This window comes from Copadichromis virginalis, linkage group LG18 (genome assembly GCF_057382275.1).
Source record: "Copadichromis virginalis isolate Kocher_CV1m ecotype Utaka linkage group LG18, C_Virginalis_male_GT1.1, whole genome shotgun sequence".
Lineage (NCBI taxonomy): Eukaryota > Metazoa > Chordata > Actinopteri > Cichliformes > Cichlidae > Copadichromis > Copadichromis virginalis.
The window spans coordinates 5913951-5941909 of NC_140635.1; the positions used below are offsets into that span (position 1 = coordinate 5913951).

Below are 27959 nucleotides of genomic sequence, written 5' to 3' on the forward strand. Positions count from 1 at the left end.
TGTTTCTCTGTAATGAAGCTGTTTTAGTGAAGAAAGTTGAAAGGTCACAGAGCGACTGCTGAATCTTCTGCTCTAAACATGAACTCTGAACTTTGTGATGCTTCAGGAGGAAAACTGCTTCAGTTATTCTCTCAGATTAGTTTCATATTTTCTGCATCAGATTTGAGTGAGATCCTGGAATGAAGACAGAAGAAAAGACTTTGTTGAAAGTTTGATTTATAGTCAAACCTTCCAGTTTATTCACACAATAAAACATCAACACAATATATGAATTCATTCATTAAAATCACAGTTTTTCCTCATTTGTTTGATGATTTTGACAAAAACACACACACACACACACACACACACACACACACACACACACACACACGGTCTGCCATACTCATAAAGAGAAATGTCAACATTGTTCAAGACAAATATTCCAGAAACATTTAGAGGATAGAGAAGTTTACATTTTCATGTGGAGAAATATTTTAGTAAATCAAAATGATGATGAGCAGTGATAGCCTCCATAAACAGTCACAGGAAAGATCTCCTTTAAAAACTGAGAAACATCAAGAGAACAACTAGAAGATGTGGAGGTACCACCCATAATGTTTGACTGACAGCTGATCTCTGTGCAGAAATGATGGAGAGAAAATAAAATGAAACTAAAATACAGATTTAAACCCACAATATGAAAAACTTCAGTCTATTTCACTTTAATCAACTCAGCAGTATCTTCACTATAGTAAACCAACAGTCCAGCATAGAGCGGCTGAGTGAATGTGGTCTGGACTCTGTGGAGGAGAGTCATGGTTTCAGAGACGCTGTAGAAGGACAAAATACCTGCTCTGTGATCCAGGTACACTCCTACTCTGGAGGAACGAGGACCTGAGACAGGAGTTTGGATGTTGTTGTACCAAAATGTAAAACTGTTGTTGTCACAATCTAATGACCAAGATTTGTCATTACATCCAAATACACACTCATTCACACTCCCTGTTCTGCTGATATTCTTGTATGCGACTGCTACATCAACTCTCCCTCTCCACTCCACCTCCCAGTAACAACGTCCAGTTAGACTCTCTCTACTCAGGACCTGTTTATACGAAGTAAATCTGTCTGGATGATCAGAATAATGTTTTTGTTTCATTAAGGTTGCTTTTCTGTTCCCCTCTGATAATAACAGCTCTTTGTATGCTGTGTTTGGATCCAGTGTGATTTCACATGAATATTTTAAGAATCCAGCTCTGGTCTTTGGCTCTGCTGGTGGATCTGACAGTAAAACATCCACTTCAGTGACTGTCAGTGAGATGTTTGTCCATTCCTCTCTCAGAATGTCCTGTAGTTTATCTCTGACCTCTGACACAGCTGCTGTCACATCCTCAAAGTAGCTCAGAGGACGGATATTGATGCTGGATGAGTCTGTAGACTCACTGAGTGCTGACAGTGAGGGGTAGTTGTGTAGAAACTGGATGTGATCCTCTGTGTGTGAGAGCTGCTTCAGCTCAGCATCTTTCCTCTTCAGCTCAGTGATCTCCTGCTCCAGCTTCTCCTGAAGCTCTTTGACTCGACTCACTTCAGTTTCCTGCTGGGATCTGATCTGCTGCTTCACATCAGAGCTTCTTTTCTGGATGAGATGGATCAGCTCAGTGAAGATCTTCTCACTGTGCTCCACTGTTTGATCAGCAGACTGATTGATGGCCTCCACCTCCTGTTGAAGCAGCTTCACATCTTTCTCTCTGTCCTGGATTCTCTGCTGGATGTTTTGTCGACTCACCTCCAGCTCTCTCTGCCTCTCAGTCCTTTCTGCTGCAGCTGAGACTGTGTCGTGGCCTTTATGTTCATCCACAGAGCAGAGATAACAGATACTCTGCTGATCAGTACGGCAGAACATCTTCATCACCTCATCATGACGAGAGCAGATGTTCTCCTGGAGCTTCTTGGAGGGCTCCACCAGCTTGTGTTTCTTTAATGGAGCCACATCATAATGAGGCTGAAGGTGTTTCTCACAGTAAGATGCCAGACAGAATAAACAGGACTTGAATGCTTTCACTTTTCTTCCAGTGCAGACATCACAGGCCACATCTTCAGGTCCAGCATAGCAGTGATCAGCAGGAGCAGCTTGGAGTCCAGTCTTCTTCAGCTCCTCCACTAAATCTGCTAACATGGTGTTTTTCATCAGGACAGGCCTCGCTGTGAAAGTCCTCCGGCACTGAGGGCAGCTGTAGATTTTCCTGTTTTCCTCTCCATCCCAGTGGGTTTTAATACAGTTCATGCAGTAGCTGTGTCCACAAGGAATAGTCACCGGATCCTTCAGTAGATCCAAACAGACTGAACAGCAGAATTTTGTTTGATCCATTTGATTCATGTGCTGTGCCGTTTCACTGTCTCTCAGTGACTGTCCGACAGTTTGACTTTCTCTGAACAGAAACAACCTCTGTGCTCTGAAGGGAAACAGATCTCTGCTCTTGTTCACCTCCTACAGGAAATGAGGCTCACCAGCAACTGCATTTACACCATGTTGTTTAGACCCATCCTGATACAGACACATCTGTGAAGGGAGGCAACAACAAGTCATAAATGCTTATTTCATCAGTGCCAGGGTTTGTTATGTTTGATTTACAATATGCAGTTAAAACTGTGACCTAGCTAACCTTGTTAACTAGTAACTTAGCCTATATGAAATGCCTTGTGGCGATGATTTAAGTAAGGTAAAACTTTATTGGTATAGTACCTTTTGAGATAATAATAAAGCGCTCCATGATAACGCTGGTTACACCCTTGTGCACAGGTGTCAAAACTCCAGTCCTTGAGGTCCTGAAACTTTTACACGTGTCGCTGCTCCAACACACCTCAATAAAATTAGATCAATTAGCAAGAGCCCTGACTGCATACTGAGGTGACAATTCAGCCATTAGATTCATGTTATAGCAGCTCATGAATGAACGTGGCACAATATAAGCATTTTTATTGTTGAAGTACATTTTTTCCCAACACTTTCATTTATTTCAAACTAGAAAATGCATTTTCTGAAGAAACTGCAGTGTGAATGCTGATAACTGAACGTTTTGAGTTGAAATAATTGCTGAATGTTAAGTTAAAAATGTTGAGGTTTAGGGGTTCCCACCTCAGCATGTAGTCAAGACTCTTGCTAATGACCTACTCATTTTATTCAGGTGTGTTGCAGCAGGGACACATGTAAAAGTTTCAGGACTTTGACACCCCTGCCCTTGTGGATTAAACAGGATGAATTTGTTACACTCTTAACTCATCTAAACAAGGCATTTTGTAGAGGGTACAGCAGCCATGGCAGTTTTTCTTGAAACAACTAATCTCACGTGTTGACTTTTTCTCAAAATAAGCATGGGAACAACTGTCTACAATAAATCAAACATATGTTTCACTCATTATGTAAGAATTATTATACAAATGACCAGTGCCAAGTAGGGCTTGATCATTTTGATCGTCGACTAGTCACCGATTATTTTTGCGATTAGTTGACTGATCAGACCATGCATCCATTGGACGCACAGCTTACTGCACTAGCATGACCCATCCTCCAAATCCGGGGAAAAGGACGACGCATTTGTCGGAGCCTTCGTCGCGTCGCTGTAACGCAATCGGCCTACAAATGCGGCCTCAGAAGGATGCCGCCCCTGAATTTGGACAGAGCTACGATGCCGGAGACTGCTTCTTCTTCTTTTGCCTTTAACGGCAGCTGGCATGCTTGAACATGCATTGCTGCCATCTTCTGTTTCAGTCCGTTATTACACTCTTAAATCCTACTGCTTATTCCTGTCTTTCAGGATCTTACAAAGCTTCAAACGACGCGTCGACTATTAAATTAGTGGTTTACGATTTTGATAAACGACGTAATAATGACTAGTCGACTAATCTTGGCAGCCCTAATGCCAAGTGTACTGTGGTGTAAAAAAGTCATTAACTGCATGCTTGCTTCACCTACTTAGCTTTAGTATTTTAATTTCTTAACTGGACATCCAAAGCTTTGCTCACTGCAGCTGTATTGCGCAGTTATGTTACACCCCTGAAAGCAGAGGGGAAATTACGAGTGATTTTCAAGTGATTCTCTCATGCAGTAGTTTAATGCAATGAAAAATGAACATAAGTAATTCACATTGCGTACTGCTCAATGTCACACAGTGGAAGAAAGAGCTAATTAATAACCCAAAAATAACAATTGAGTGCTTACTATTTGTATCTGAACATGTTTCTGTACAAAATAGATAACAATAGAAACGTTTGTAGCTTCTGCCGTTAGCTTAATGGCCATTGTGCAACTGAGGCTCAAAACCGCGGTCTACCCACTAAAAATCTATAATAAAATGTTTCTGAAGCTCACAAAATAACGAAAGACTACCTATAAAATATCTCAACAACGTACAGAGTATAAAATATCCTGTTTTGACCACCATTACCTTAAAACACGGAGGAAAGAATGACGAGGGTGATTTTGAGATGCTTCTCTTCTGCATTAGTTTTGTAATGAGGAGAGAGCGCGCGAAAGCCCCCTGGTAGAGAAAGAAGCCATTACCAATCGATCCCAGAAAAGACTTACTAGCCGATTACTGATGTACAGTTCGCAGTTCTCTTGAATCAAATGACAACCATTAATGCAACATGAAAAATAACCAATTTAAAACAATTTCGCAGTGTATTTACATTGTTTTCAGGCTTATGAATTTGTATTAATATCCAACAGACTATTTTCCTTCCTCATCAGCAGTAAACAGCTCGACTCCGTCTGTGCACTTGTGTCCAAATGATCATTTCATGCTGAAGACATCCTCAGACAGAATTAAACACATACATAAACACAACATGGTGCCAATAACACAGCTAATGACACTGCTGTATCACTGGCTTTACTGATTAAAGACCATATCTGAAGGAAATCTTTGAACACAACAGAAAGTGACCTTTTAAACACTGAGTGTCATCCTCACCTCAGTTAAGTCTTCAGCTGTTCTGTGGTCACATGACTGTTTCACTGTACATATCAACTAGTTGTTAAACTGTAATAGACTTCATTTGAAATGATTTGTTGTTAACAAGTGTAAGGAGATGATTGTCGACTTCAGGAAGACTCCACTCACACACCACTCAGCATTCGTGGTTCCACGATAGAGACTGTTACCAGCATCACGTTCCTGGGAGTTCACATCTCAGACAACCTCACCTGGACCACCAACACCACCCCCATCACCAAAAAAAGGCCCAGCAGCGCTTCCACTTCCTGAGACGCCTGAAGCGGGCCAACCTCACTCCTCCCATCCTCACCACGTTCTACAGAGCACCATTGAGAGTGTTCTGACCAGCTGCATCTCCGTGTGGTTTGGCAACTGCAATGCTGGTGATCTTAGCAAACTACAATGCATTGTTAAAGCAGCTGCCAAGATCATCGGAACATCTCTCCCTCTGCTACAAAACCGCTGCATCAGTAAAGCCTCCTGCATCGTGCTTGACCCCTCTCACCCCTCACATATACTCTTTTCTCTCCTTCCATCCTGCAGACACTACTGCAGCATCGGGGCCCGATCCCCCAGACTGCAGAATAGCTTTTTCCCACAAGCCCTCAGACTCGTGAACTCCCTCTCTCCCCCACACAAACTGCTAACCGACTCTTTTGCACTTTACACACCACTGCCTCTGTAAGACATGCTGCTCTATGGACATTTATTTACTCCAGGTTTACAAGCTGCTACACTGGTCACTTTAAACTCCAAACTGTAAATTCTAATTGAGAAGTTTCTTGATCACCTTAGACTTAAGCTTTTATTTATTTTCTTCTCCTTTCTTTATCTATTTATTGCCTTTTTTGCACTGATCTAACCAGAGCCCCATAGTCTTGTCTCCCTGTATGCTGCACCAGATATAGTAGAGATTACAATAAAGTTTCTTTTGACTTGACATTGACTAATACTGTAGTGAAGATAGTTGAAAGGTCACAGAGCGACTGCTGAATCTTCTGCTCTAAACATGAACTCTGAACTTTGTGATGCTTCAGGAGGAAAACTGCTTCAGTTATTCTCTCAGATTAGTTTCATATTTTCTGCATCAGATTTGAGTGAGATCCTGGAATGAAGACAGAAGAAAAGACTTTGTTCAAAGTTTGATTTATAGTCAAACCTTCCAGTTTATTCACACAATAAAACATCAACACAATATATGAATTCATTCATTAAAATCACAGTTTTTCCTCATTTCTTTGATGATTTTGACAAAAACAAACACAAACACACACACATGGTCTGCCATACTCATAAAGAGAAATGTCGACATTGTTCAATACAAATATTCCAGAAACATTTAGAGGATAGAGAAGTTTACATTTTCATGTGGAGAAATATTTTAGTAAATCAAAATGATGATGAGCAGTGATAGCCTCCATAAACAGTCACAGGAAAGATCTCCTTTAAAAACTCAGAAACATCAAGAGAACAACTAGAAGATGTGGAGGTACCACCCATAATGTTTGACTGACAGCTGATCTCTGTGCAGAAATGATGGAGAGAAAATAAAATGAAACTAAAATACAGATTTAAACCCACAATATGAAAGACTTCAGTCTATTTCAGTTTAATCAACTCAGCAGTGGCTCCACAATCATAACCAGAACCAGAACCGAAAAGAGAACCAGAAGCAAAACCAGAACCAGAAGCAAAAACAGGGCCAGAACTAAAAACAGGGCCAGAACCAAAACCAGAGCCAGAAGCAAAACCAGAACCAGAAGCAAAAACAGGGCCAGAAGCAAAACCAGAACCAGAACCATGATCATGGTAAAGCCAAAGTCCAGCATAGAGCGGCTGAGTGAATGTGGTCTGGACTCTGTGGAGGAGAGTCATGGTTTCAGAGACGCTGTAGAAGGACAAAATACCTGCTCTGTGATCCAGGTACACTCCTACTCTGGAGGAACGAGGACCTGAGACACGAGTTTGGATGTTGTTGTACCAAAATGTAAAACTGTTGTTGTACTGAAATGTAATCTTATTGTTGTTATAATTTAATGACCAAGATTTGTCATTACGTCCGAATAAGCATTCATACCCACTCCCTGCTCTGCTGATATTCTTGTATGCAACTGCTACATAACCTCCTCCCCCTCTCCACTCCACCTCCCAGTAACAACGTCCAGTCAGACTCTCTCTACTCAGGACCTGCCACGATCCAGTGAATCTGTCTGGATGATCAGAATAAGACTGTTGTTTATTCATTAATGTTACTTTTCTGTTCCCCTCTGATAATAACAGACATTTGTTTGCTGTGTTTGGATCCAGTGTGATTTCACGCGAATATTTTAAGAATCCAGCTCTGGTCTTTGGCTCTGGTGGATCTGACAGTAAAACATCCACTTCAGTGACTGTCAGTGAGATGTTTGTCCATTCCTCTCTCAGAATGTCCTGTAGTTTATCTCTGACCTCTGACACAGCTGCTGTCACATCCTCAAAGTAGCTCAGAGGACGGATATTGATGCTGGATGAGTCTGTAGACTCACTGAGTGCTGACAGTGAGGGGTAGTTGTGTAGAAACTGGATGTGATCCTCTGTGTGTGAGAGCTGCTTCAGCTCAGCATCTTTCCTCTTCAGCTCAGTGATCTCCTGCTCCAGCTTCTCCTGAAGCTCTTTGACTCGACTCACTTCAGTTTCCTGCTGGGATCTGATCTGCTGCTTCACATCAGAGCTTCTTTTCTGGATGAGATGGATCAGCTCAGTGAAGATCTTCTCACTGTGCTCCACTGTTTGATCAGCAGACTGATTGATGGCCTCCACCTCCTGTTGAAGCAGCTTCACATCTTTCTCTCTGTCCTGGATTCTCTGCTGGATGTTTTGTCGACTCACCTCCAGCTCTCTCTGCCTCTCAGTCCTTTCTGCTGCAGCTGAGACTGTGTCGTGGCCTTTATGTTCATCCACAGGGCAGAGATAACAGATACTCTGCTGATCAGTACGGCAGAACATCTTCATCACCTCATCATGACGAGAGCAGATGTTCTCCTGGAGCTTCTTGGAGGGCTCCACCAGCTTGTGTTTCTTTAATGGAGCTACTTCATAATGTGGCTGAAGGTGTTTCTCACAGTAAGAGACCAAACACACCAGACAGGATTTCACAGCCTTTAGCTTCATGCCAGAGCACAGATCACAGGCCACATCTTCAGGTCCAGCATAGCAGTGATCAGCAGGAGCAGCTTGGAGTCCAGTCTTCTTCAGCTCCTCCACTAAATCTGCTAACATGGTGTTTTTCTCCAGGACAGGCCTCGCTGTGAAAGTCCTCCGGCACTGAGGGCAGCTGTAGATTTTCTTCTTTTCCTCTTCATCCCAGAAGCTTTTAATACAGTTCATGCAGTAGCTGTGTCCACAGGGAATAGTCACCGGATCCTTCAGTAGATCCAAACAGACTGAACAGCAGAATTTTGTTTGATCCATTTGATTCATGTGCTGTGCCGTTTCACCGTCTCTCAGTGACTGTCAGACAGTTTCACTTCCTCTGAACAGAAACAACCTCTGTGCTCTGAAGGGAAACAGATCTCTGCTCTTGTTCACCTCCTACAGGAAATGAGGCTCACCAGCAACTGCATTTACACCATGTTGTTTAGACCCATCCTGATACAGACACATCTGTGAAGGGAGGCACTAAAGAAATATTCTTACAGAGCGACCAAGAGCCAATCAGTTGATACAGGGTGTGGTATGTTTGGTTACAGCATGCAGTAACAAGTCTGACCCAGTTAAAGTTTAACAATTCATTTCTTCATGGTGCAAATATATAGTAGACTCAGGAGTTTAACTCAGTTTTCTTGGCCTTTGTTTATCGTTCATTTAAAATCTTAATGGGTAAAGATCATCATAATTACATATGAAATTATATGTTCAAATTATATGTTCCATTACACTATTTACAGCACAGATTATCAGAATCAGAATCAGAATCAGAATCAGAAAGGGTTTTATTGCCAAATGTTGAGCAGGTTTACAACATTAGGAAATTGCAGCAAACATCAGATTCATGGATGGAGCCAGAGGCTAAATGACTGTTCAGCCCTCTTTAGGAAACGATCTTCATATGACGACAAACACGACAACAATCAGCTGTCAAACTGTACAAGAAGTTCACAGTAATGTAAAAGAAGTTATATCACTTTATTTTTAAACGTACGCACTCAGGGTCAGGACTGAAGACACTGATCGAGAAAATACTCTAAATATAAATATTCACCTAAACATTCAAAATTATTCAATTGCATGAAAAGAAATATGAACTCTCTACAATACTGGCTTCTGATTGGTTGAAAAAGCAGGCGCTGAACTTCAGAAGAGCTAAAGCTGCAAAACTGTGTAAACCCAGAGTGGATGCTGCCCTCTGACCTTTCAGAAGTACGATCTTTTTATGAAGACACAGAGGCAGAGTTATTATTCATCACTTTAAAGATGATATTCGTTATCTGTTCTTCACTCGTTGTCTAGTAAAGTCCAGAGAATGAGACACATGATTTCAAAACATACAGCTGCATGTTAGAGATCACAGAGTTCTTCAGTCTTATGAGAACTCATGGAGACTAAATGTCAGACACATCAACAGTAAATGTCGTTCCTCCCCCCGTGAGTTTGTGTCCTCCACACTTGTTTACACAAACATCTGAGGTTTGAACAGTGTGCAAAACCACATGTTACAAAGCTGCTGAGCTACTGAATACTGGAATATTTCATTCAATATCACCATCTGACCAAAGGACAAACACAGAGAGGATTAGAGCGCCAAACTTTGTTTCAAACTGTTTCAGATTTTAGAGGCAAAAAGCAGAATTTCTACCTGGACAAAGAAATCAAAGCAGGAGAAAAACAAGCTTTTTACATTTATTCAAAGGCATTATGTGAATGTACTCTGAGCCACAGCCTCCTAAAGTAAAGACATTTGATCATCTAAACCAGACAGAGTCATGTTTTCAGCAGTGTCTGTGTCCTCCATATAGACCATGCCATGGTCCACCTAGGGTGACCAGGTGTCTGACTTTATGTGGGACTACACAGCGCTCAGTCCTTGTTTGCCTGTGCCACACACACATTGAGCCAATGTCTAGTTTTTTTATTGACTCTAGTTTCTGTCGATCGGTAGGCCCACAAAAAAACCCTGTACAGGAAGTAGATTTCATCTCTCTGATAAAAGGAGTTCTAATCCCTGATCCTATGAGTCTGACCCAGTAGATGATATTGATATGATCATATTTATGCCTTTGTTGTTTCACAAAGGGTTAAAAACATTCACAGGTTGGACTGTGGTTCTCCTTTTAGCGTCTCTGCTGGAATTTTAACTGTGAACCTCTTAGATCCAAACTTCTGAACTGCTCATCTCACAGAGGACAAAAGGGAAGAACTCCGAATCTCTTCTTCACCTCACTTTTATACCTGCTCACCCTTTCTCCCCCCTTCCCTCACTGGACGTCACATCTTCACACTTGGGCCAATCAGGTTGTTGACATTTGATCATCTGATGTCCACCCACACCTCATCTCTCTCTCTCTCTCTGACTCACAAGATTTAACACAAAGTTTAAACTTTAAAATCACTTCATTACATTTTCTTTGTTATTCTTAACACAGAAAATTCACATTCAAAAACTTAACACAGAATAAAACAGAGTAGCCAGTAGTGGGACATGGTTCCAGCAACTCTGATGGTGACGGCCCGTTTGAAGCTGAAGCTCCGGCACGTGTGTCAAAAAATCAACACACTGCTTCAGAAACGCTGTGCTGAGGCTTGGTTTGACTGAACAGAGTCACGTGATCAATGACGTCTGAAGCTTCATTCAGCACGTCACTGCTTCAGTACCTGATTCAAAGATTTATAAGGAATTGAACCATTGGTGGGATTTGTGCTGTGTTTTGGTGGTTTTGTGAGAGCGAATCAGTGTGTGACATAATTATAGACATGGAGCCAGGAAGAGAGGACGCTCTGCCTGTTCCTGAATAAAAACCAGTTCATCAGCATTTCTGCTCCCAGGTCTAAAATGTACATAAGAAATATGATGTACACATAATTATAATGATATAACTTATAGTATATTATATATAAACGTACCAGTCTGCTGATTAATTACATAATCAGGTGGAGGCAGTGACCTCACAACCTCCTATAAGCTTTAAGTTAAGGTTACTTTATTTATACCCACAGGTAAATTTGCTTTACAGAACAATGATAGCATTTGGCCTCCCTTCACAAACACACACACCTAATGAAACCTGACAAAACACATATTTTAATTAAACAAAGTGAATCAAATCAAAAACAATTCTTATTGAGTTCAGTGACAGCAGCAGGGACAAAGCTGTTTTTATAATGCTTTGTCCTGCATCTTGGAACTAGAAACCTCCGTCCTGAAGAAAGAAGCTAAATCCACCCCGTAGAGGATGGGAACCATTTTTAAGGATTGATTAAGCCATCTGTGGTACCTGTTTAGAGTACAGGGAGTCTAAACAGGCCTGTGACTCATCTATCAGACGACTGGACCATCTCACTCACTAATTCAGTCAATTTTTCTCTGTGACAGAGGTCTGACTGAACCATGGCACCAAACAAAAAGATAAAACAGACTCAATAAAAGAACAAGAAAACAAAGTTAAAATCTTTCGCTCAATGTGGAAATGAGCAAGTTTCCTGAGGCAGTAAAGGCACTGGTGACCCTTTTTACAGACCGATTTGCAATAAAAGTTCAGTTTTTCATTGATTATGGTCCCAAGATATTTATATGATTGCACTTGCTCTATTTTCTGACCTTTAATTAAAGTGACTCTGTGCCCATTTATTTGTTTCCTAAAATCAATAACCATATCTTTTGTTTTAGATATGTTCAATTGGAGATAAGACTCCTCCCACCACTGAAGAAAGCCATCAATGATTGGACCGTGGTGAGTTTCACCCTCTTTCAGTAAGCTGACAATAACAAAGTCATCTGTAAATTTAATGATGGCCCTGTTTTCATATCTGCTCTGACACGTGTTTGTAAAGAGAATGAATAATAAGGGCGATAAGAGACCCTGGAGGAGAAGCTGTGGAGGAGAACACTGGGTCAGACAGAACCCCATTTATTCTCACTCTTTGTGACCTGTCAGTTAAAAGATCTAAAATCCAGCAAACCAGGTTTTTCCTGATTTCAAACTCTTCTAAAAGTCTTTTCATTAAAATATGGGGCTGTATTGTATTAAAAGCTGAAGAAAAATCAATGAAAAGAAGTCTTGCAAAAGTCCCTTTACTCTCTACATGTTTAAGAATCAGATTTAGTCGAGTCAAAAGCGCGTCCTGCACTCCTCTGTTGGGCCTGCACACAAACTGCATTGGATCCAGCTGATATTCAATCTCTTCCATAATCACATTTCTGATGACTTTTTCAAAGACTTTCATGACAACTCAGGTGAGGCAACAGGCCTGAAGTCATTCAGGACGTTTGGACGACTAGATTTAGGGACATGAACGACGACAGCTTCCTTCCAAAGCGAGGGCACATTTTGTATTTGAAAGAATTTATTGAAAATAAGCTGAAATTTAGGACTGAGCTCTTTAGCACAAGATTTAATTAGGCGGCACTAATGTTATCAGGGCCCTGGCTCTTGTTCACATTAACTGTATGAAAGGCCTTTTGGACATCGCTGAGTTCAGTGATGAAGTGTTGAGTATCTTTCAGTTTCTGTTTCAGTTCAGAAGAACTAAAACGAGCATCAAGCATATTCAAATCTCTGTCTGACTTAAAACCGTCTACAATGATCTGACTGCTGCTCTGGGGATTTTGAAACCCTGATATGGTTTTCATACAAGTCCAGGCAGACCCAAAATTTTTTGCAGCAAATTTTCTTTCAAGAAGGTTTTTGTAGATCTGTTTTGCTTTCAAGAGCTCGATTTTCAAGTCTTTGGTGACTGCCTGAAAGTCAGTAACAGCCCCCTCTTTAAAAGCCTGTCTCTTTTTCCTTAAACAGGATTTGATGCATTTGGTGACCCATGGCTTATTGTTAGGGTACACTTTAGCACGCTTAAGGGGTATAATCATGTCTTTACAAAAACTGCATATGAGCTAACATCCACCAAAGCATCAAGACTGAATAAAAACTTCCCAATCTGTAAATTTAAAACATTCCTGCAAGGTAAGCACAGATTCTTCTGACCACATGATTGATTGATGATAACATAATTTTTTCACCCCCCAAAAATTCATGTTCAAAGCAACATATCAGCCCGATATCACACAGAACTGTCACATGACATCAAACATGAGCTGTCAGCTCTGCAGAGTGGGCAATCATAATGAAGCAGTTCATTATAAGCTGCAGACTCAAGCTGCTCTTCATATATTTGTCCACCAGATGTCACCAAAGAGGACTGTGATGAAAGCTTCGAGTAATGAACCGTTTTTCATTACAAGCTTGGCCAACTGACTACAATCTACAATAAACTAATATGGCTTTTCAATCCTCTCTTCAATCACTTGGTACCACCAGGAACCTTTAAATGGGCACTCAAGCTGCCTGGAGACTGTTTTGTCGTGCACATCAGAGAAACCACAGGTAAGACAATCTTATCCAAAAGGTCAGTGTAACAGTATTGTTTTCCACCAGCTTAACCAAACTTCCCACACTAACTGGAATTTCTTTTCCCAGGCAAACATTAAACAGCAGCAGCTGGAAAACTGGAAAACCTAAAGCCAAATAATCAATAAGACATAACCAACTTTTGTATGAGTGAGTATTGATAAACTGAGCAGAATTAAACCTCAGTGAAACCACATATAAGTTCTGGTAACTGGCACATATTTATGTTTAATATGTTGTTTTATATTTTGATCAGTTTCAGGTGTTTGTGCGACTGTGTTAACCATCAGTAAAACCACATATAAATCACACTTCTGTGTTTAACAATTACAACACTTGATGCTGTTTTTCTGATTCAGGATTGTGTGTGTGATGAGTTGGCCACACAGTTCTTATCTTTCTGCTTCAGACACACACAAAACTGCCGAGGTTGAAGCTTCAGTCTCTTTCTACCCCAGGTCTCACCACATTTCCAAAGTGTAAACTCTGAGTCTCATAAGAAATGTGGTTCAAAAAGATGTGCTGATCTATGAATGCATCCTTACTGAAAGCTAAAGATGTCCAGCAGACAGAAACAGCAGCTGAATGAACAGTTATCATGAGCGAGTGTACAAACACTATCACAGGAAATAACAGAAATAAACTGTAGTTTCCATTTATACCTGTAGTATTTTTTCAGCTCCATGTCATCTTCCAATATGTCAAAATATGATTTCATTGTATCTTAAACAAATACAAACTTCTTTCTTTTCCCAGAATTTAGACAAATGAACAAAAAATAAATGATTATTTATTTAGGTATTAAAATAGGAAAAATCAGTTTAAATTAGAGCACCATTAAAACAAGAAATTAGCACAGAAATGCCAAAAGACAAAAACAGAACAATAAAGTGTCTTTAAAAATGATTCAAAAACAGTTGTAGGAGCAGTTTTATGAACCATGTTCTGTTAATACAGGGAGTGCAGAATTATTAGGCAAATGAGTATTTTGTCCACATCATCCTCTTCATGCATGTTGTCTTACTCCAAGCTGTATAGGCTCGAAAGCCTACTACCAATTAAGCATATTAGGTGATGTGCATCTCTGTAATGAGAAGGGGTGTGGTCTAATGACATCAACACCCTATATCAGGTGTGCATAATTATTAGGCAATGTCCTTTCCTTTGGCAAAATGGGTCAAAAGAAGGACTTGACAGGCTCAGAAAAGTCAAAAATAGTGAGATATCTTGCAGAGGGATGCAGCAGTCTCAAAATTGCAAAGCTTCTGAAGCGTGATCATCAAACAATCAAGCGTTTCTTTCAAAATAGTCAACAGGGTCGCAAGAAGCGTGTGGAAAAACCAAGGCGCAAAATAACTGCCCAAGAAGAAGATTCAAAATTCAAGAAGCTTCTTCAGTTCTCTGAAGAAATTCTGAACTGAAGAAGCTTCTCAGATGAGAGGTGAAACATCTTCCAGATGCTTTTCTTTCCAAGCTCCTTAGACTGTAGTTAAACTTCACACACTGGACTTGTCAGTCACACATCCTTCGCCAGTGGGCATTCCCAGAATGATCTTTCCCCTTCTGACGCTTAGAATGACCAAATATGTGCAAAATGGACAATTCAACATGCCACCATGTCAGTCTTTTATTAAATATGACATGAAACAAATGACTGAGCCATTAAATTTGTCACAAAGGTGTTCACCTAATTCCAGGCAAATGGAATAGACTTCTATGGGACCATAAGTCTTTTTGCACTTTGACATTTGTTTTACTTCTCAGATCTGTAACCTATAACTTTTATACTGTATGTGTTTTGATCATAGGAGTCTACAGGGACTTACTTACTTTTAGCACGTTTAGCAGTTGATGTTGGCTTCTTTTTCAGTACTGGAGCTTCCTGCTCATTGAAGACTTTTCTAAAAGGAAATGCTTAATCCAAAATGGCGTTTTAAGGGCTTGGATTAATGTCAATTTCAGCAAATATTCTTTCTTATGTTAAAAGAACATGGATCTCTGTCAGTGATAACTTCTGACTTTATAACTCAAATTTTAAGAGAGAGCTTCACTGCTAAGCTCTCATCTGTGTGGGTGTCACGGTTCACTTGAGGACTCACACGCAGGACTCAGAGGCACAGTCAGTATTTATTACAGTTCCACCAGGTGTATATACAAACAGTGCAGGGGATAGTGCTATATACAAAGCGGTGACAGGGAAAAGGCTCCGGGGAAATCCAGGTAGGGAAAAGACACTTGCTCCTCTCCAAACACTCACACAAAAAGGGAATCCGCTCGGGGAATGCAGAGTCGGGTCCAGGGGATCTATGTACAGAAGGAAACACACGTTAGAGGTTTTGCACAGGGAAGCAAAAGAGAACTTGCTCAGAGCCGGGCTGCACTGACGCGAGTCACACACAACGATCCAGCGATGAGTAGAAGCCACTCCCTGGCTTAAATGCTGGCTGCACTGATGAGGCCCAGGTGTTTCCTCTTCAGAGGGGCGTGGGCCGAGGGCGTGAACCCACCATGAGTTCCACCCTGGCGAGAGAGCGACAGAGAGAACACTACTTACTAGTCAGCGGCCTGCTGATCCCCTGGCCGTGACAGTGGGGTTCAAATCCCTTATTCAGATTAAGATTTTATGTGACATTACATTGGCAAAAATTAAATTTACTTGAATAATGTGAGTATTGGAGTAAGTACTTGAGTAATTTTTGAATAACTTTAATTTTGTAATGTGCATATTTTATGAATAATGATGTTTCAATACTTTAATCTACTGAATAAGTAAGAATTAGACTTAATAATCTTTTTACTTTAAAAAGGGAAATTGTGTACAATCTTTTATTCTCCAGAATGCACATAATAAAAATGTTTTGGGGAATGTATATGCTTTTTAAAAACCAATTGCTTCTTACCTGATGCATGCTATAACTTTCAGCAAAACTGAACTAAAATTTGTTAACAAGCTTACCAAATAAGAAATGTTTTGTGAATTTTCTTTGCAGAGCGACTGGAAAGCCGGCTGTTATCAAAGCCCACGTGCCCTAAAAAGGAGGGCGCGCTGGCCAGTAATGAGTTCATCACTCAGTTTAAGATAAGAGTTGATCAGAATAGAGGCGATGATGAAAGTCTGGAGCATCAGTTGGAGGCTGCCAACCTGTCTGATGAATCGTTCGAGGCCCAGACAGAAGTCAACGGACAAATATGATCACAGACATTTTAAACACGCGAGTTGAGAGTTAAGGGGGAAAAATATTGTAATAAGTATATATTTGAATTGCACACTAAGATATAAAGTGATGGCAGCGAGCACAGTGTTGCAGGATTTAATTAAAAACACATCTGACTAAGACCAACTGAAATTTAGAGTTGTGTATAATAAAGTTTATTCATGGTTAATAAAACAAATCTGTAATATTTTTCTTTCTCTTTTGTCCATTTGAATCTCGCTACAGCTTAAATAAAAGAAAAGAATGTGTTTTGAATAAATTAAACTCTATTCTCTCTTTTTCTTTCTTTCTTTTTTTCTTGGTGGGTTTTCATTTGCAATCAAACGCAACATTATACAATTATATAGTATAGTAAGAAATATCCTTTAACTTAATTTAGTATTTGTTTTTTAATTTTTGTTTTTATTGTTTCCCCTTCAGTTTGTGCTTATAACATGTTCTAATCTGACATATTATGCAGTAAATTATTTTTGCAATAACTTAACAGGCCATTGTGGGAGCCAACATTCACTTATCAAAGACATATTTGTATATTCTGTGGGCTGCTTTATGGTTGTGTCATTTAGAAACATAAGCCACAACAGACTTCCACCAGAGAATACTTAAAAATGTATTTTATGTAAAGATATTTTAATTAACTACTATATTAAGAGAGAACCTATTGTTACATGGATGAATTGTACAAACTGTAGAGAAATAAGTTTAAGTGTGCAACTTTTTATTCATTTTTAACTGTATTAATTTTTTTATGTTGATACAGCCGCCTCATATCTGTTTCCTCAGTGTTTTTTAAACCATGTACTCCATCTATGAGTAAGAACATGAATAAATTCCTTTCCAAATTTGTAGTTCTTTTTTCCAACTGTTTTTAGTATATATGTAACATTTCTTTACACACAAATGCAGGTATTCTTTTGCACCAAGACGTTAAAGAAATGCTAAGAAAAAATGAAAATACTACGTTGCAACCTGTGTGTGTGTGTGTATATATATCTGTATCTATATAGATATATATGTGTATTCGTACCCTTTTTCATCATCTAGTTTCCTGTGCCAGATCTTCTACTGATCCACTGAGGCAGACATGTAAAAAAACATGAACTAAAGCATATTTCTGTATATAAACAGGACTTTAAATCTTTATCAACAGCTACTTTAGAGGAAATTCTTCAATAAACTGCAACCAAAGGCTCAACTCAGAGGACAAAATCCAACCTGTTATAAATAGTGTGACAGCAAACTTTCTCTTGTGTAAAGTTACAAATAGGAGTAATTATCCACAGGAGCTTTTATACATAATGAAGTTATAATTCGTCCTGTAGAAATTGTACATTTAAGCTATATAGTTCCCGCTGTGATAACTCTGCTATGAATGCCTCTTATTAACTTTTATGCTTTTACAACCCACTATGAGCAAACACTCAGCAACAGTGGGAAGGAAGAACTCCCTTCTTGAAGGAAAAAACCTCTGGTAGAACCAGGAAATCTGTCTAAACTAGTTGGGGGTTAGAGCAACAGATGCAAGTCTTCAGATCATTTGCAGTGTGACTGTCTTTGTGCACACTTTAACCTCATTCAGTTTTCTTATTTGTCAAAATGCACCATGGGTAAAAACAAAACAAAACAAAATAGTAATGAAGGAGAATCCTCAGCAAAGATGAATTAAACAAGTTTTATTCTGATCCAATTTTACTTTAAGTAAAACACATCTTTATTTGATGACTTTAATGTCATCAAATAAAGACAGTTTTGATGGAGCTCCTGACCCAGCCCAAGCTCTCTATGAAGACGAGGAAAAACTCCCCAGGGGGCCAGATCGATGGGAAGAAACCTCGGAAAAGCCCATTCAAAGAGAGATCCCCTTTCCTGGGATGGCTGGGGGGGTTACAGGAACTCCAAAAAAGCTAAATTTTTATTTATTTATTTTTTAAGATTGACCCATTCTATCTATTCCTGTCCAACAGAAAAAAGGAAGGAAGTTACTACAGCGTATCATACTTATATGATGAGGTGTGTTTGTGTGTTTGTGTGTGTTATCTTAGCCAGGGGTGAAGCTGGAGCTCCTCCAGTGTTGGGCGCTTCTCCGGGACTAAAGCTAAACATGCGTCCAAGAAATTCCGGCATTCTTGAAAGAAAGAAAAGATCAAAAAGATGAAGATGATAGTTCTAGTGATCCAAGGCATCAGTGAATCTGGAAGTGTGAAGTTTTCTTACCTGTGGACAGACGCTTTTTGATGCTCAGTTGCTTTGTGAGGAACCTCGCGGTACTAAAGTATCGTGCATGAAGCGCTTCATACAACACCACTCCCATTTGCCACACCGTGGTGGGTCCACACCTGTAGCAGTTCCTAATGTACCACTCGGGAGGGATGTGAAGAGGAGTGCCTAACAAACAGACACAATTGCAATTTCTTCTAAAACAAAAGACACAAATTGTTACATCTGTGAAAAGCAGGAGCAGAATATGTTACCATAGAAGACGCGATACAGAGATCGCTGCTTAACAAAGCAGCTCAGTCCAAAGTCAATGATGCGAACTCGAGGCACATCTGAGCCGGTCTCAATCAGAATGTTTTGTCCCTTGATGTCCCGATGAAAGATGTGTTTATCCTCAAGTTCCTTTACAGCATCAACTAGTTGCTTCAGAATGACCTGGAAAAGATGAAAAACACAATAATGAGTTAATGCTTTTCTGCCTTGATTGAATGCTGTACAGTCTAAGGTTCTTCCAGTCAACCTACCTTGGCCTTGTCCTCTGTCAAAGTTCTTCCATGTTCTGCTTTGTATTTTTGCAGGTCCACAGCAGGGACAGGTCTCTCCAGCACCAGGATCAGCTCTTTGCCAAGGTCGAACCACTCCAGCAAGGACACAGGTGCAGATATTCCCACTGACCCTTCTGCTTCACCTGCAAGTTTAACCATAATGGCCACTTCCACTGAGAGCTTCTTCCCGCTTTCATCCTGAAATATTACAACAAAGTGGATGATGAGGAACGCCGCATTCAATCCAGTAATGTAAAACTGATTCAAGTGTTGGACGCTTACCGCCACTTTGCAGTAGACTTTATTTTTGGGAATGTGTTTGATGGCAACCTAGAAGACACAGAGCACTGGTGAGCATTTCCTCAGTATGACGTAATGAAAGGTGGAAACACAGCAGACGTCTCAGTTTACGATATTATCCATTATCTGCGTTACTGCCTGTCTTACTACCATCATCTGAACACTTACTGGAAAACGATCTTCTATCCGGTAGCCAGCAAACACTGCTCCGCAGCCTCCTTCTCCGAGCTGGTGCTCCTCCACATATCTGGCTTGGAATTCACCTGAACAGACAAAACAACAAATCTTGTTTTATTACAGCTGTGACACAAATTACTCTCCTCTGTAGCATAAATGTTCCTTTTGCCCTTCCCCTGAATATAAAACCCAAGCTGCTTGCTACTTACGTTTTTGGTCTGCCACTGATTTTTTGTCCTGGTCCACATTCCTTTTTTTTTTCTTGGGTGGCTCTCTGTTGTCTCCCGTGGCCTTTCTTTTGCCATTTTTTGCACACATCTGTTTGTTGTTCAAGTCTGGAGATGTGGAAAACACCAAAAGCACATCAGCTCACTGGATGATAGACACAAACACTAAACACTAATATCTTAAACCTAGCAACCACACTTAATCTACCCCCTTATTCAACTAATTAGCCTACCTTTACCAGAGTCCAACAAGGAGGATGCTTGCTCCTTGTCACCGCTCATATGGTCGAGAAGTTTAGCCTTCTTTGCTTTCTTTGTTGTGCCCTCTTCATCTTGCACAACCTTGCGCTTCACTCCTCTGACCACATCTGAGCTGGTGGAAGGACCAGCCTGCTCAGCGACCCTCCTCCTTTTTATTGGGGTCTTCTTTTCAGGACTGGCCTTTCTTTTAGCAGTCCTGCTCTTACAATCTATAAACGACAACAACACAGTGGTGAAAAAGAGTCCCCGACATCAGGACTGGAAGCAGTTTGGCAAAGAATTTGAAATTGCTTTTGCTTAAATTATCACAAGTTTATTCTTGGGATAGAAAAACTGACCAGTGCGAATTGATACTAGGTTTACTAAGTCTTACATCTTGATGACACTTGTTGCTCTGTTTTCACTGCTCAGTCCAAGAATAAACCTGTCACATTATTTTACCAAAAGACAAAGTTTCCCAGTAACCTTTCTTTGATTAGACATGTTGCACTTACGTTAGTTTCAATCAAAACCAGGATTTAAATCCTCTAAAAATGAATCATTTTATACACAGAGCCTCAACATTGTTAGAAATGTAGATTCTGTTATTTGGGGGATTTTTTTTTTTTTTTTTACTTACCTTGATCTCCTGGATCTTTCTTATCTGCCTCAGTCGTAACTTTTCTTGTTTCCTTTTTCATTTTAATTTTTTGAGAACTTTTAAAATAGAAAATGTCACCTTAATGAGTGAATAGTCCTTCAAATGTCTGGATGCTTGACTTTTCTAACTAAGCTGTATAAGTCAGTTCTGTAAGTGAGCTTTAAAAGTAAACTCCGGAGACTATGGCAACACAACATAAGAAGCTTGCCTTTTAGTGACATCACTGACTGCCAGTAAAAGTGTTCCAAGTAGTTTAAAGAAAAACACTCTGGCAGACAAAGCCATAATATTTCATATAATTCAGTAATTTCACATTAAACTTTCTTTCATTATCCTTTCATTATTTGTTTAAAGACTTGATGTGTGGATGCTACTATGAAGACTTCTAGTTGAGCAAACACTAATAAACACTGACTAGTTTATCTGAGATAAAATATAACTGACTGCAGCCTTTATTCCATGTGTTTTGTCTGTGAATGCCCCCATGTACACATGTAACCTCCACCCACTGCAACACCAATAATGTCCCGGGGCAAAGCGGGGTTTGGTGAACCAGGAGCTGTGCGCAGCCCGTGTCCACCAAAGCCTGGTGTATACCCCCTTGACACCTTATTAGGATGCTGTACCTCCATGACTGCCTGGCATGCTCTGCTCCTTCTGCCCTGGCAATCAGATGATCCTCAGCCAGGGTGGCTTGCTGGTCAATGGCAGGGAACCCCTCGGGTGGGCCACTTTGTCCAGCAAACCAATGACTGTAGAAAACATGGATGATCTAACAGTTCTCCAAAAGTACATAAAGTACTTACCTAAAAAGCAGTTAATGTCATGTTGCATTTATTTATTGTTATTACATTGTTTTACAGCAGCTAATTAAAAACCATCATCTTAACTACATGTTTTGTTTTTTTGTTCTTTGTTGTTGTTGTTGTTGTTTTGCAGTTGTCCTGTAGGTGATGGTGTAGCACAGAGACTGAACTAGTGGCTAGCTAACATAAGAAGGATGTACTTGAAACTTGCATCTCATCTTTGCAGCGTTCACTTTGAAGAGAATGTCTTTACCAAGGACTCACAGGTTAAGTAACTTTACAATTGTCATATTACAATATATAATTTTAGAGCATGATTACAGCTCTGCCATCTTGATTGAAAATTAAATACATCTGGAATACGAACAGCTGATCGGATCGGCAAAGCGTGTTTCTGGAATATTATGTTTTTGTTACTGCAAGCGCTTTTTATGCAATTTTTGCAAAGCTGTATGTGGAAGGAAACCGTGACCTAGGACAAGCTGATGGCATAAGATGTAAGTACAACTCCTCTGGTTTCATATGCAAAAAAATTATTGCGCTAGCTTACGCGGTTCCCGGTTCAACAGGGATTTAAAAATAGTTACGCAAAACAGAGCGTGCCCGCTCCGACCGGCTTTAAAGAGTTAAACATGTAACAATCGAATTGCATCTTTCCATTGCCAGCCATCTCATTTTGTACAAATCCAGTCAACTCTTCCAAGTTTGTGTATTTTTTAAACCCTTACAAGAATTGAAATGTGTCCCAAATATCTGTATCCCATCAGAGGCAAGTTTCTTAAAGGAGAGGTAGTAGCTGCTCCACCATAGGACCAGTAGGACCTCCAGCACACAATGAACACTTAATTAACATTAACACATTTATTAAAACACAATTTTAAACAATAACCCTTTTCTTTTAGTGTGTGTTTCAATTTGTTCCTACCGCTCCATTGGAACAGTGTACTATCCAGTAACAGCATCCAGCTGGCAGAAGCATACACCTGCAGCAAGGAGAATCTACCAGGCAGGATAGCGCAGCGGAGTCATCAGATGAGGATGATCATGAAGTGGTTCATCCAGCAGGAACAGGATACCAAAAGGGGAGGGAAAAAACACAGAAAGCATAGTCATGACTAACTCAGTGTCACTAACAGCTCATCTAGCAGTCTTAACATCATAAAGATACAGGCTGGTCCATATAAAAAATATTAACAGAAAAAATAAATGCTGTTAACCAAATTTTCTTAGGCAAAAGCACATAATCTTGATATTTGACCTTGTATCAGCCGCCATATTGGAAAGGTAGCCAGGTTTCCTTAGCTGCTAGCTTGCTAACAGTCTGCTATCCAGCCCGGTAATAACTTCATTCACATATTTTAGAACATTTAGCTTTCTTCCTTAACAAAAACATCGCAGTTGTGGACTTGAATCTCGCTGCAGCATAATAAGACCCAGAACATTCAATTTGAACATGTGCTGCAAGCTAACTCCCCAGAGGAGTTCATGCAATGGCCAATGCCTGTCGGATTCGGCTCATGACTTCTCTGTCTAACAACACATTAAAACATCAGTTTCAAGTACAGGCGCTGTGGAGAGCATCCTCACACAGAACATGACATCGTGGTTTGGGAACAGCTGTGTGAAGGACCAAAAAGCTCTCCAGAGAGTGATCCGTACAGCAGAACGCTGCTGCAGGATTGCTCTCCCCCCGCTTCAGGACACCTACACCAGGAGATGCCGGACTAGAGCAGCGCAGATACTGAAGGACCCGTCCCATCCTGGCAACAAACTGTTCCAACTTCTGCAATCTGGTAGAAGGTTCCGCATCTTCCGGGCAAGGACAGAGAGACTCAAGAGGAGCTTCTATCCCCAAGCCATCTGGGCCCTAAACACACACACCCGCCCTCTCACATCATCTATAATTGACTGAGACAGGACTCTCTTCCAGACACTCTAAACCAAGGCACAATGTACATTTCAAATTCCTTTAATTTTAAATATGTTTATATTGTCTATCCTGTAAAATAGTCAGATGTATATTCATATTAATGTACAGAATTCACCTGCTTGCTGCTACTACTGCACATTCACCCAATGTACATACTATATATATATATAATGTTCTTCCTCTACCCCCCCCCCCCCCCCCAATTTTTGCACATGTCGAGGAGCGTGTCAGGCTACATTTCACTGTGTGTTATACTTGTATAACTATGCATGTGACAAATAAAGAAACTTGAAACCTTGAAGACACAGAATAACTGCAGCTTTGTGTCTTTTTCATTGTAGCTGAATTACGGGACAAACTGTTCCTTTTCACCTCAATAAGAAACGCGTAATATTTTCTCTGAATACCAGACGGGACGGTTGACAACTCTAATAACTTATGAACAAAATAAAGTTCAACATCATTAACTTCATAGCACCCACCCAGCTGTATAGAAACTCCATCATGCTAGCTAGCACGCAGTACGGAAAAAGTCAGAATAACGAAAATAAACTCCACCTAAACTTGGTTTATATCTGACCCAGAGAGACTGCAGGTCATAACTTCTTACCTGAAGTTCAGTTCACACTTGGACCGGCGGCCGCCTCGGGTCTCTTTTCCTTCTGCGTCCCTTTCTCCAGCCCGAGAACGTGTTGCTTTCTCTCATCCACCTGCTGGCCTCCACCACTTGCTAATGTTACTGAATCTGTGGAAGCTCCGCGATAGCCACCACACAAAGTAACGAGTAACGACCCTATCTAAATTCCAGTAACGACTAACGCGTTCCTGATTTTGGCATAATAACTAGTTACCGTGCTCGTTACCACAATAATAACGTAGTTACTGTAACGCGTTACTTAATAACGCGTTAGTCCCAACACTGGAAATAAATCATTACATCCTTATCAGTATCCATCCATAATTCAAAACATTACATCACACTTAAAAAAATATATATTTACACTTTCAATTTAAAAACAGAGTGTTAATGTCTTATATCCAGCATAATGTTTACTTATAATTCTGTGATCATTTTCTTATGCTTCGGTTGAGTCACTGCAAAGGAAAATAAGCTCATGGATGCCACAGAAAGGATTGTTCAGCCAGTATTGAGCCTGCAGACCAGACTGTAGCAGAAAGAGAAAGTCAAACTCTTAGAGATGTTTATGATTACTTCAATGTCTTAAAAATGTGCATGAAAGAATATTAAGGTAACATATAGAGATGTGAACGATACTGTTTGTTTTGAAACGAGAGTGAAGGATTGTGTGTTAAAGAAAACGAGCCATAAACGTGCAGCATGTACACTCGGCGATTTGGGTTTAGTGCGCTGAACAGAAGGGACGCTGCTCTCGAAAGCTGCTGTGACGGGCGGGGAAACGTTCTAATGCAAATGTACATATCTTCATGCATGCTTTGCAAGCTCAGTGGATGTTTATTCTTTTTTTTCTTTTTTAAAGAAAAGCCCGTCTGTATAACAGAATCATTAAAATGTTAAAGGTTATGTGGTTTTGTTTAATTGTTTATGTCAAACGTCGACCTTAAAGAGATCAACAGAATAAGAACTTAGACATAAATTAGCCTTATGAATAAATAAAATGTGAAAATATCAGTTTGTTTCAGGTAATGTCAGCTGTTTATTAAAAAAAATATTCCTTTTTCATCTCTATTTTTTCTTAAACCTAATTACTAGTCTTAATCAAGGTGAACAGACTCTGAATGGGGGACTTTTATTTTAATTGTGTGTAATATATTAATTACATTTATTGAATTAAATAAAGATTAAGCCTTATTTTTAAAGAATACATGCTACTGAATACATGGACTGTAGATAAAAGACGGAGGTGACCTTTTACTAGTTATTAGTTTTAAATGTTTCATAAACTTATCTACAGCGGCTCATATTAAATGTACCCAAGTTTCCAGCTGGCAGTGGGCACAAGAACAACACTCCTCATCAGATCAAGGGAGGAAAAGAAAATTCTAGAGCTGAGCTGGGTGGCTGCTATGTAGGGTTGCCAACTCCCTGAAAAATAAATAAGAGACACCTCGTGGCCAGGGCCGGGCAACCCAGTTCACCCTTCCCAGTGTGGTGAATTTTGTAGCTCTTTTTTTGTGTGTGAAATTATTTTTTAACCATTTGACTTGAATTTGATTTAAGCAGATGCATATTCTTTGTGATATGACCATATGGGAAACAAATGATCATTTAGCCATTTATTTTTAGCTCAAAATGACAACATTAACACAGTAAAACAGGTCTCTTTCTTAAACAGAAGCCTGTCATGCTTAACTTTTGAGAATATAAGTAAATCTTTCTTTAAAAGAACTCTGTCCTGCTTAACTTATTATATAAATTAATAGAAAGCAATAGAACGAAAAATATTCTTGTAACAGTGCACATATAGTGCATTTAGTACAATTGGCTTCAGTTGAGGTATTATTTCAGCTTTTCTAATGCTAATCAGCTGCTCCTGTTTGTAAACCCACTTGTTCCCATGATTACACATCATAACTCATCATCATTATTAATCTATGTATTACTTTTATGTATTAGTCATCTATTTGTTGTAATCATCTATCCTTGCAGTTGTTTATTACACAAAATAAATTATATTATCACACTTCTGGCCACATAGCGCTGATATTCACTGCACATGCCCATATTAACCTTAACCAGAGGGTTTGAAAAAAACAAACCAGTGTTTACATACCATATCTGCTTCTGCCGTGGCCTGGTGGACAAAAAATTGGTTAAGGGTTCTCCGAGCTTTCACGCCCCTAATGTTCTTCATGTGCCCACCACTAGAAGCATGCCTATGGAAAAAGTGCGCCGGCACACAGTGCAGTGCGCTTTAAAGGTGTTATCGTGCATTTTCCCAGCCAGGTGTTTCCCTTTTCCCATTCCTCCCTGTACTTTTGCAGCCTTTTTTTTCTTTGTCTGAACAAACAAACATTGCTGCTCTAATGCTGGGCTTACACTGTGCGATTTTTGGCCCATTTTGAGCCGATTTTTGAGTCGTGCGACCGATTTGGTGATCGGCCCGATTTGGGCCTTCATCGTGCATCGTGTAGTATACGTGGGGTAACGAGAAGCGATTAACACCTCACGACCAGCTCCCGATATCAATCGCTCGGCTAACACTGCTCACGCGCAAACACGTAAACGTCGGTGAAAAAGATGGAGCAGCACGGCTGTGCAGCGTGTGAACTGGACACAAGCGATGGAGGCACAACTTGTAGAACTTTGGAAAGCTCATCCGAGCCTTTTCGATGTGGCATCACAAAATTATCACGACCACAACAACCGTGAATATATTTGGATTTACATTGCTGCTCAATCACAGCTGCCTGATCATGTTTTTCATTAGCAATTTAGCAAAGTTGATGTTGGTGGTGTGTCTGTGTGAGTGAAAGACAGAGAGAGAGAGAGCGACAGATTTTCTGTTATAACCTTCATTTTATGGACGCACAGTGTGAGCGCTCAGGTCGCATCAGAGCATCGGGCGGTATAGTGTGAGACCTGCATCGTGACCTACCAACTTCTAACCGCTGCGCGTCAATCGTGCAGTTTGAGCAGGAGCTGAATAACGTGACTGAAAAAATCGCACAGTGTCTGCCCAGCTTTACTGCCCAGGTGTACTGTCGTCCGAGACTTGCACCGCAGTGTCGGCGTTTATTTCCCTGTTGGCCATGCTTGTTGTTGTGGTCATCTGTTGTCTTCCGGTATTTTCTCCGTAAGCGACCTTTCCTCGACCAATGAGATGAGCGGTAATCTGAATTGTCATACTCGAATTGTCATAAGTGTGCTGTCAGCTCATTGGTCACAAAGCAGGAGAGGGGCTGGGAATTATGTTTTCAAACAAAGCGTTAATTCCATTAACATTTATAGACTACTTTTGATTCTCACTGTATTACGGGACAAAGTGCGTCCCTTATTAGCTCAATACGGGACGTGTACTTTTGTTTCTAAATACGGGACGATTCCGTTTTTTAAGGGACGGTTGGCAACCCTATCTGCATCACAGG

At 40.2% G+C, this 27959-nt stretch overlaps 3 protein-coding genes across 9 annotated transcripts; all 3 read right to left on the reverse strand.

Annotated features, from left to right (window-relative positions):
• Window positions 1–304: 304 nt before the first annotated feature.
• On the reverse strand, window positions 305–2397 carry LOC146687096 (E3 ubiquitin/ISG15 ligase TRIM25-like). 2 transcript variants are annotated; one of them, XM_085438128.1, is made up of 2 exons: window positions 1565–2397; window positions 738–860 (listed from the first exon to the last, which is right to left on the reverse strand). In XM_085438128.1, exons 1-2 carry the CDS (start codon window positions 2354–2356, stop codon window positions 804–806), a joined length of 849 nt encoding a protein of 282 aa, XP_085294254.1. In that variant the 5' UTR covers window positions 2357–2397; the 3' UTR covers window positions 738–803. The 2 variants fall into 2 exon arrangements, with proteins under 2 accessions (XP_085294253.1, XP_085294254.1); XM_085438127.1 differs by having other exon boundaries at window positions 305–2397.
• Window positions 2398–6217: 3820 nt separating this feature from the next.
• Window positions 6218–8460, reverse strand: LOC146687097 (tripartite motif-containing protein 16-like). The gene has a single exon (XM_085438117.1). It carries the CDS (start codon window positions 8433–8435, stop codon window positions 6576–6578), a length of 1860 nt encoding a protein of 619 aa, XP_085294243.1. The 5' UTR covers window positions 8436–8460; the 3' UTR covers window positions 6218–6575.
• A 7221-nt stretch (window positions 8461–15681) lies between these two features.
• Window positions 15682–27651, reverse strand: LOC146687098 (serine/threonine-protein kinase pim-1-like). Of its 6 annotated transcripts, none has more exons than XR_014916290.1 (9): window positions 21135–21759; window positions 20488–20724; window positions 20237–20362; window positions 20019–20113; window positions 19530–19880; window positions 19260–19440; window positions 19003–19173; window positions 15959–18913; window positions 15682–15877 (listed from the first exon to the last, which is right to left on the reverse strand). XR_014916290.1 is itself a non-coding variant. In XM_085438157.1 (9 exons), exons 2-9 carry the CDS (start codon window positions 22921–22923, stop codon window positions 18822–18824), a joined length of 1290 nt encoding a protein of 429 aa, XP_085294283.1. In that variant the 5' UTR covers window positions 22924–22960; window positions 26645–27651; the 3' UTR covers window positions 15682–18821. The 6 variants fall into 6 exon arrangements, 5 of the variants coding, with proteins under 5 accessions (XP_085294283.1, XP_085294284.1, XP_085294285.1 ...); XM_085438157.1 differs by lacking the exon at window positions 21135–21759 and adding exons at window positions 22887–22960; window positions 26645–27651 and having other exon boundaries at window positions 15682–18913; XM_085438158.1 differs by lacking the exon at window positions 21135–21759 and adding exons at window positions 21782–21907; window positions 22887–22951 and having other exon boundaries at window positions 15682–18913.
• Window positions 27652–27959: the final 308 nt, after the last annotated feature.

What these genes read in the sequence shown, in the direction of transcription:
- LOC146687096 (XM_085438127.1), bottom strand. Translation starts at nt 2,356, where the DNA reads ATGAATCAAATGGATCAAACAAAATTCTGCTGTTCAGTCTGTTTGGAT.
- LOC146687097 (XM_085438117.1), bottom strand. Translation starts at nt 8,435, where the DNA reads ATGAATCAAATGGATCAAACAAAATTCTGCTGTTCAGTCTGTTTGGAT.
- LOC146687098 (XM_085438156.1), bottom strand. Translation starts at nt 21,195, where the DNA reads ATGAAAAAGGAAACAAGAAAAGTTACGACTGAGGCAGATAAGAAAGAT. An exon ending in CTTGTTGGACTCTGGTAAAG is followed by an intron (nt 20,363 to 20,487) that starts GTAGGCTAATTA and finishes CCACATCTCCAG; the next exon opens with ACTTGAACAACAAACAGATG. An exon ending in ATCAGTGGCAGACCAAAAAC is followed by an intron (nt 20,114 to 20,236) that starts GTAAGTAGCAAG and finishes TTGTCTGTTCAG; the next exon opens with GTGAATTCCAAGCCAGATAT.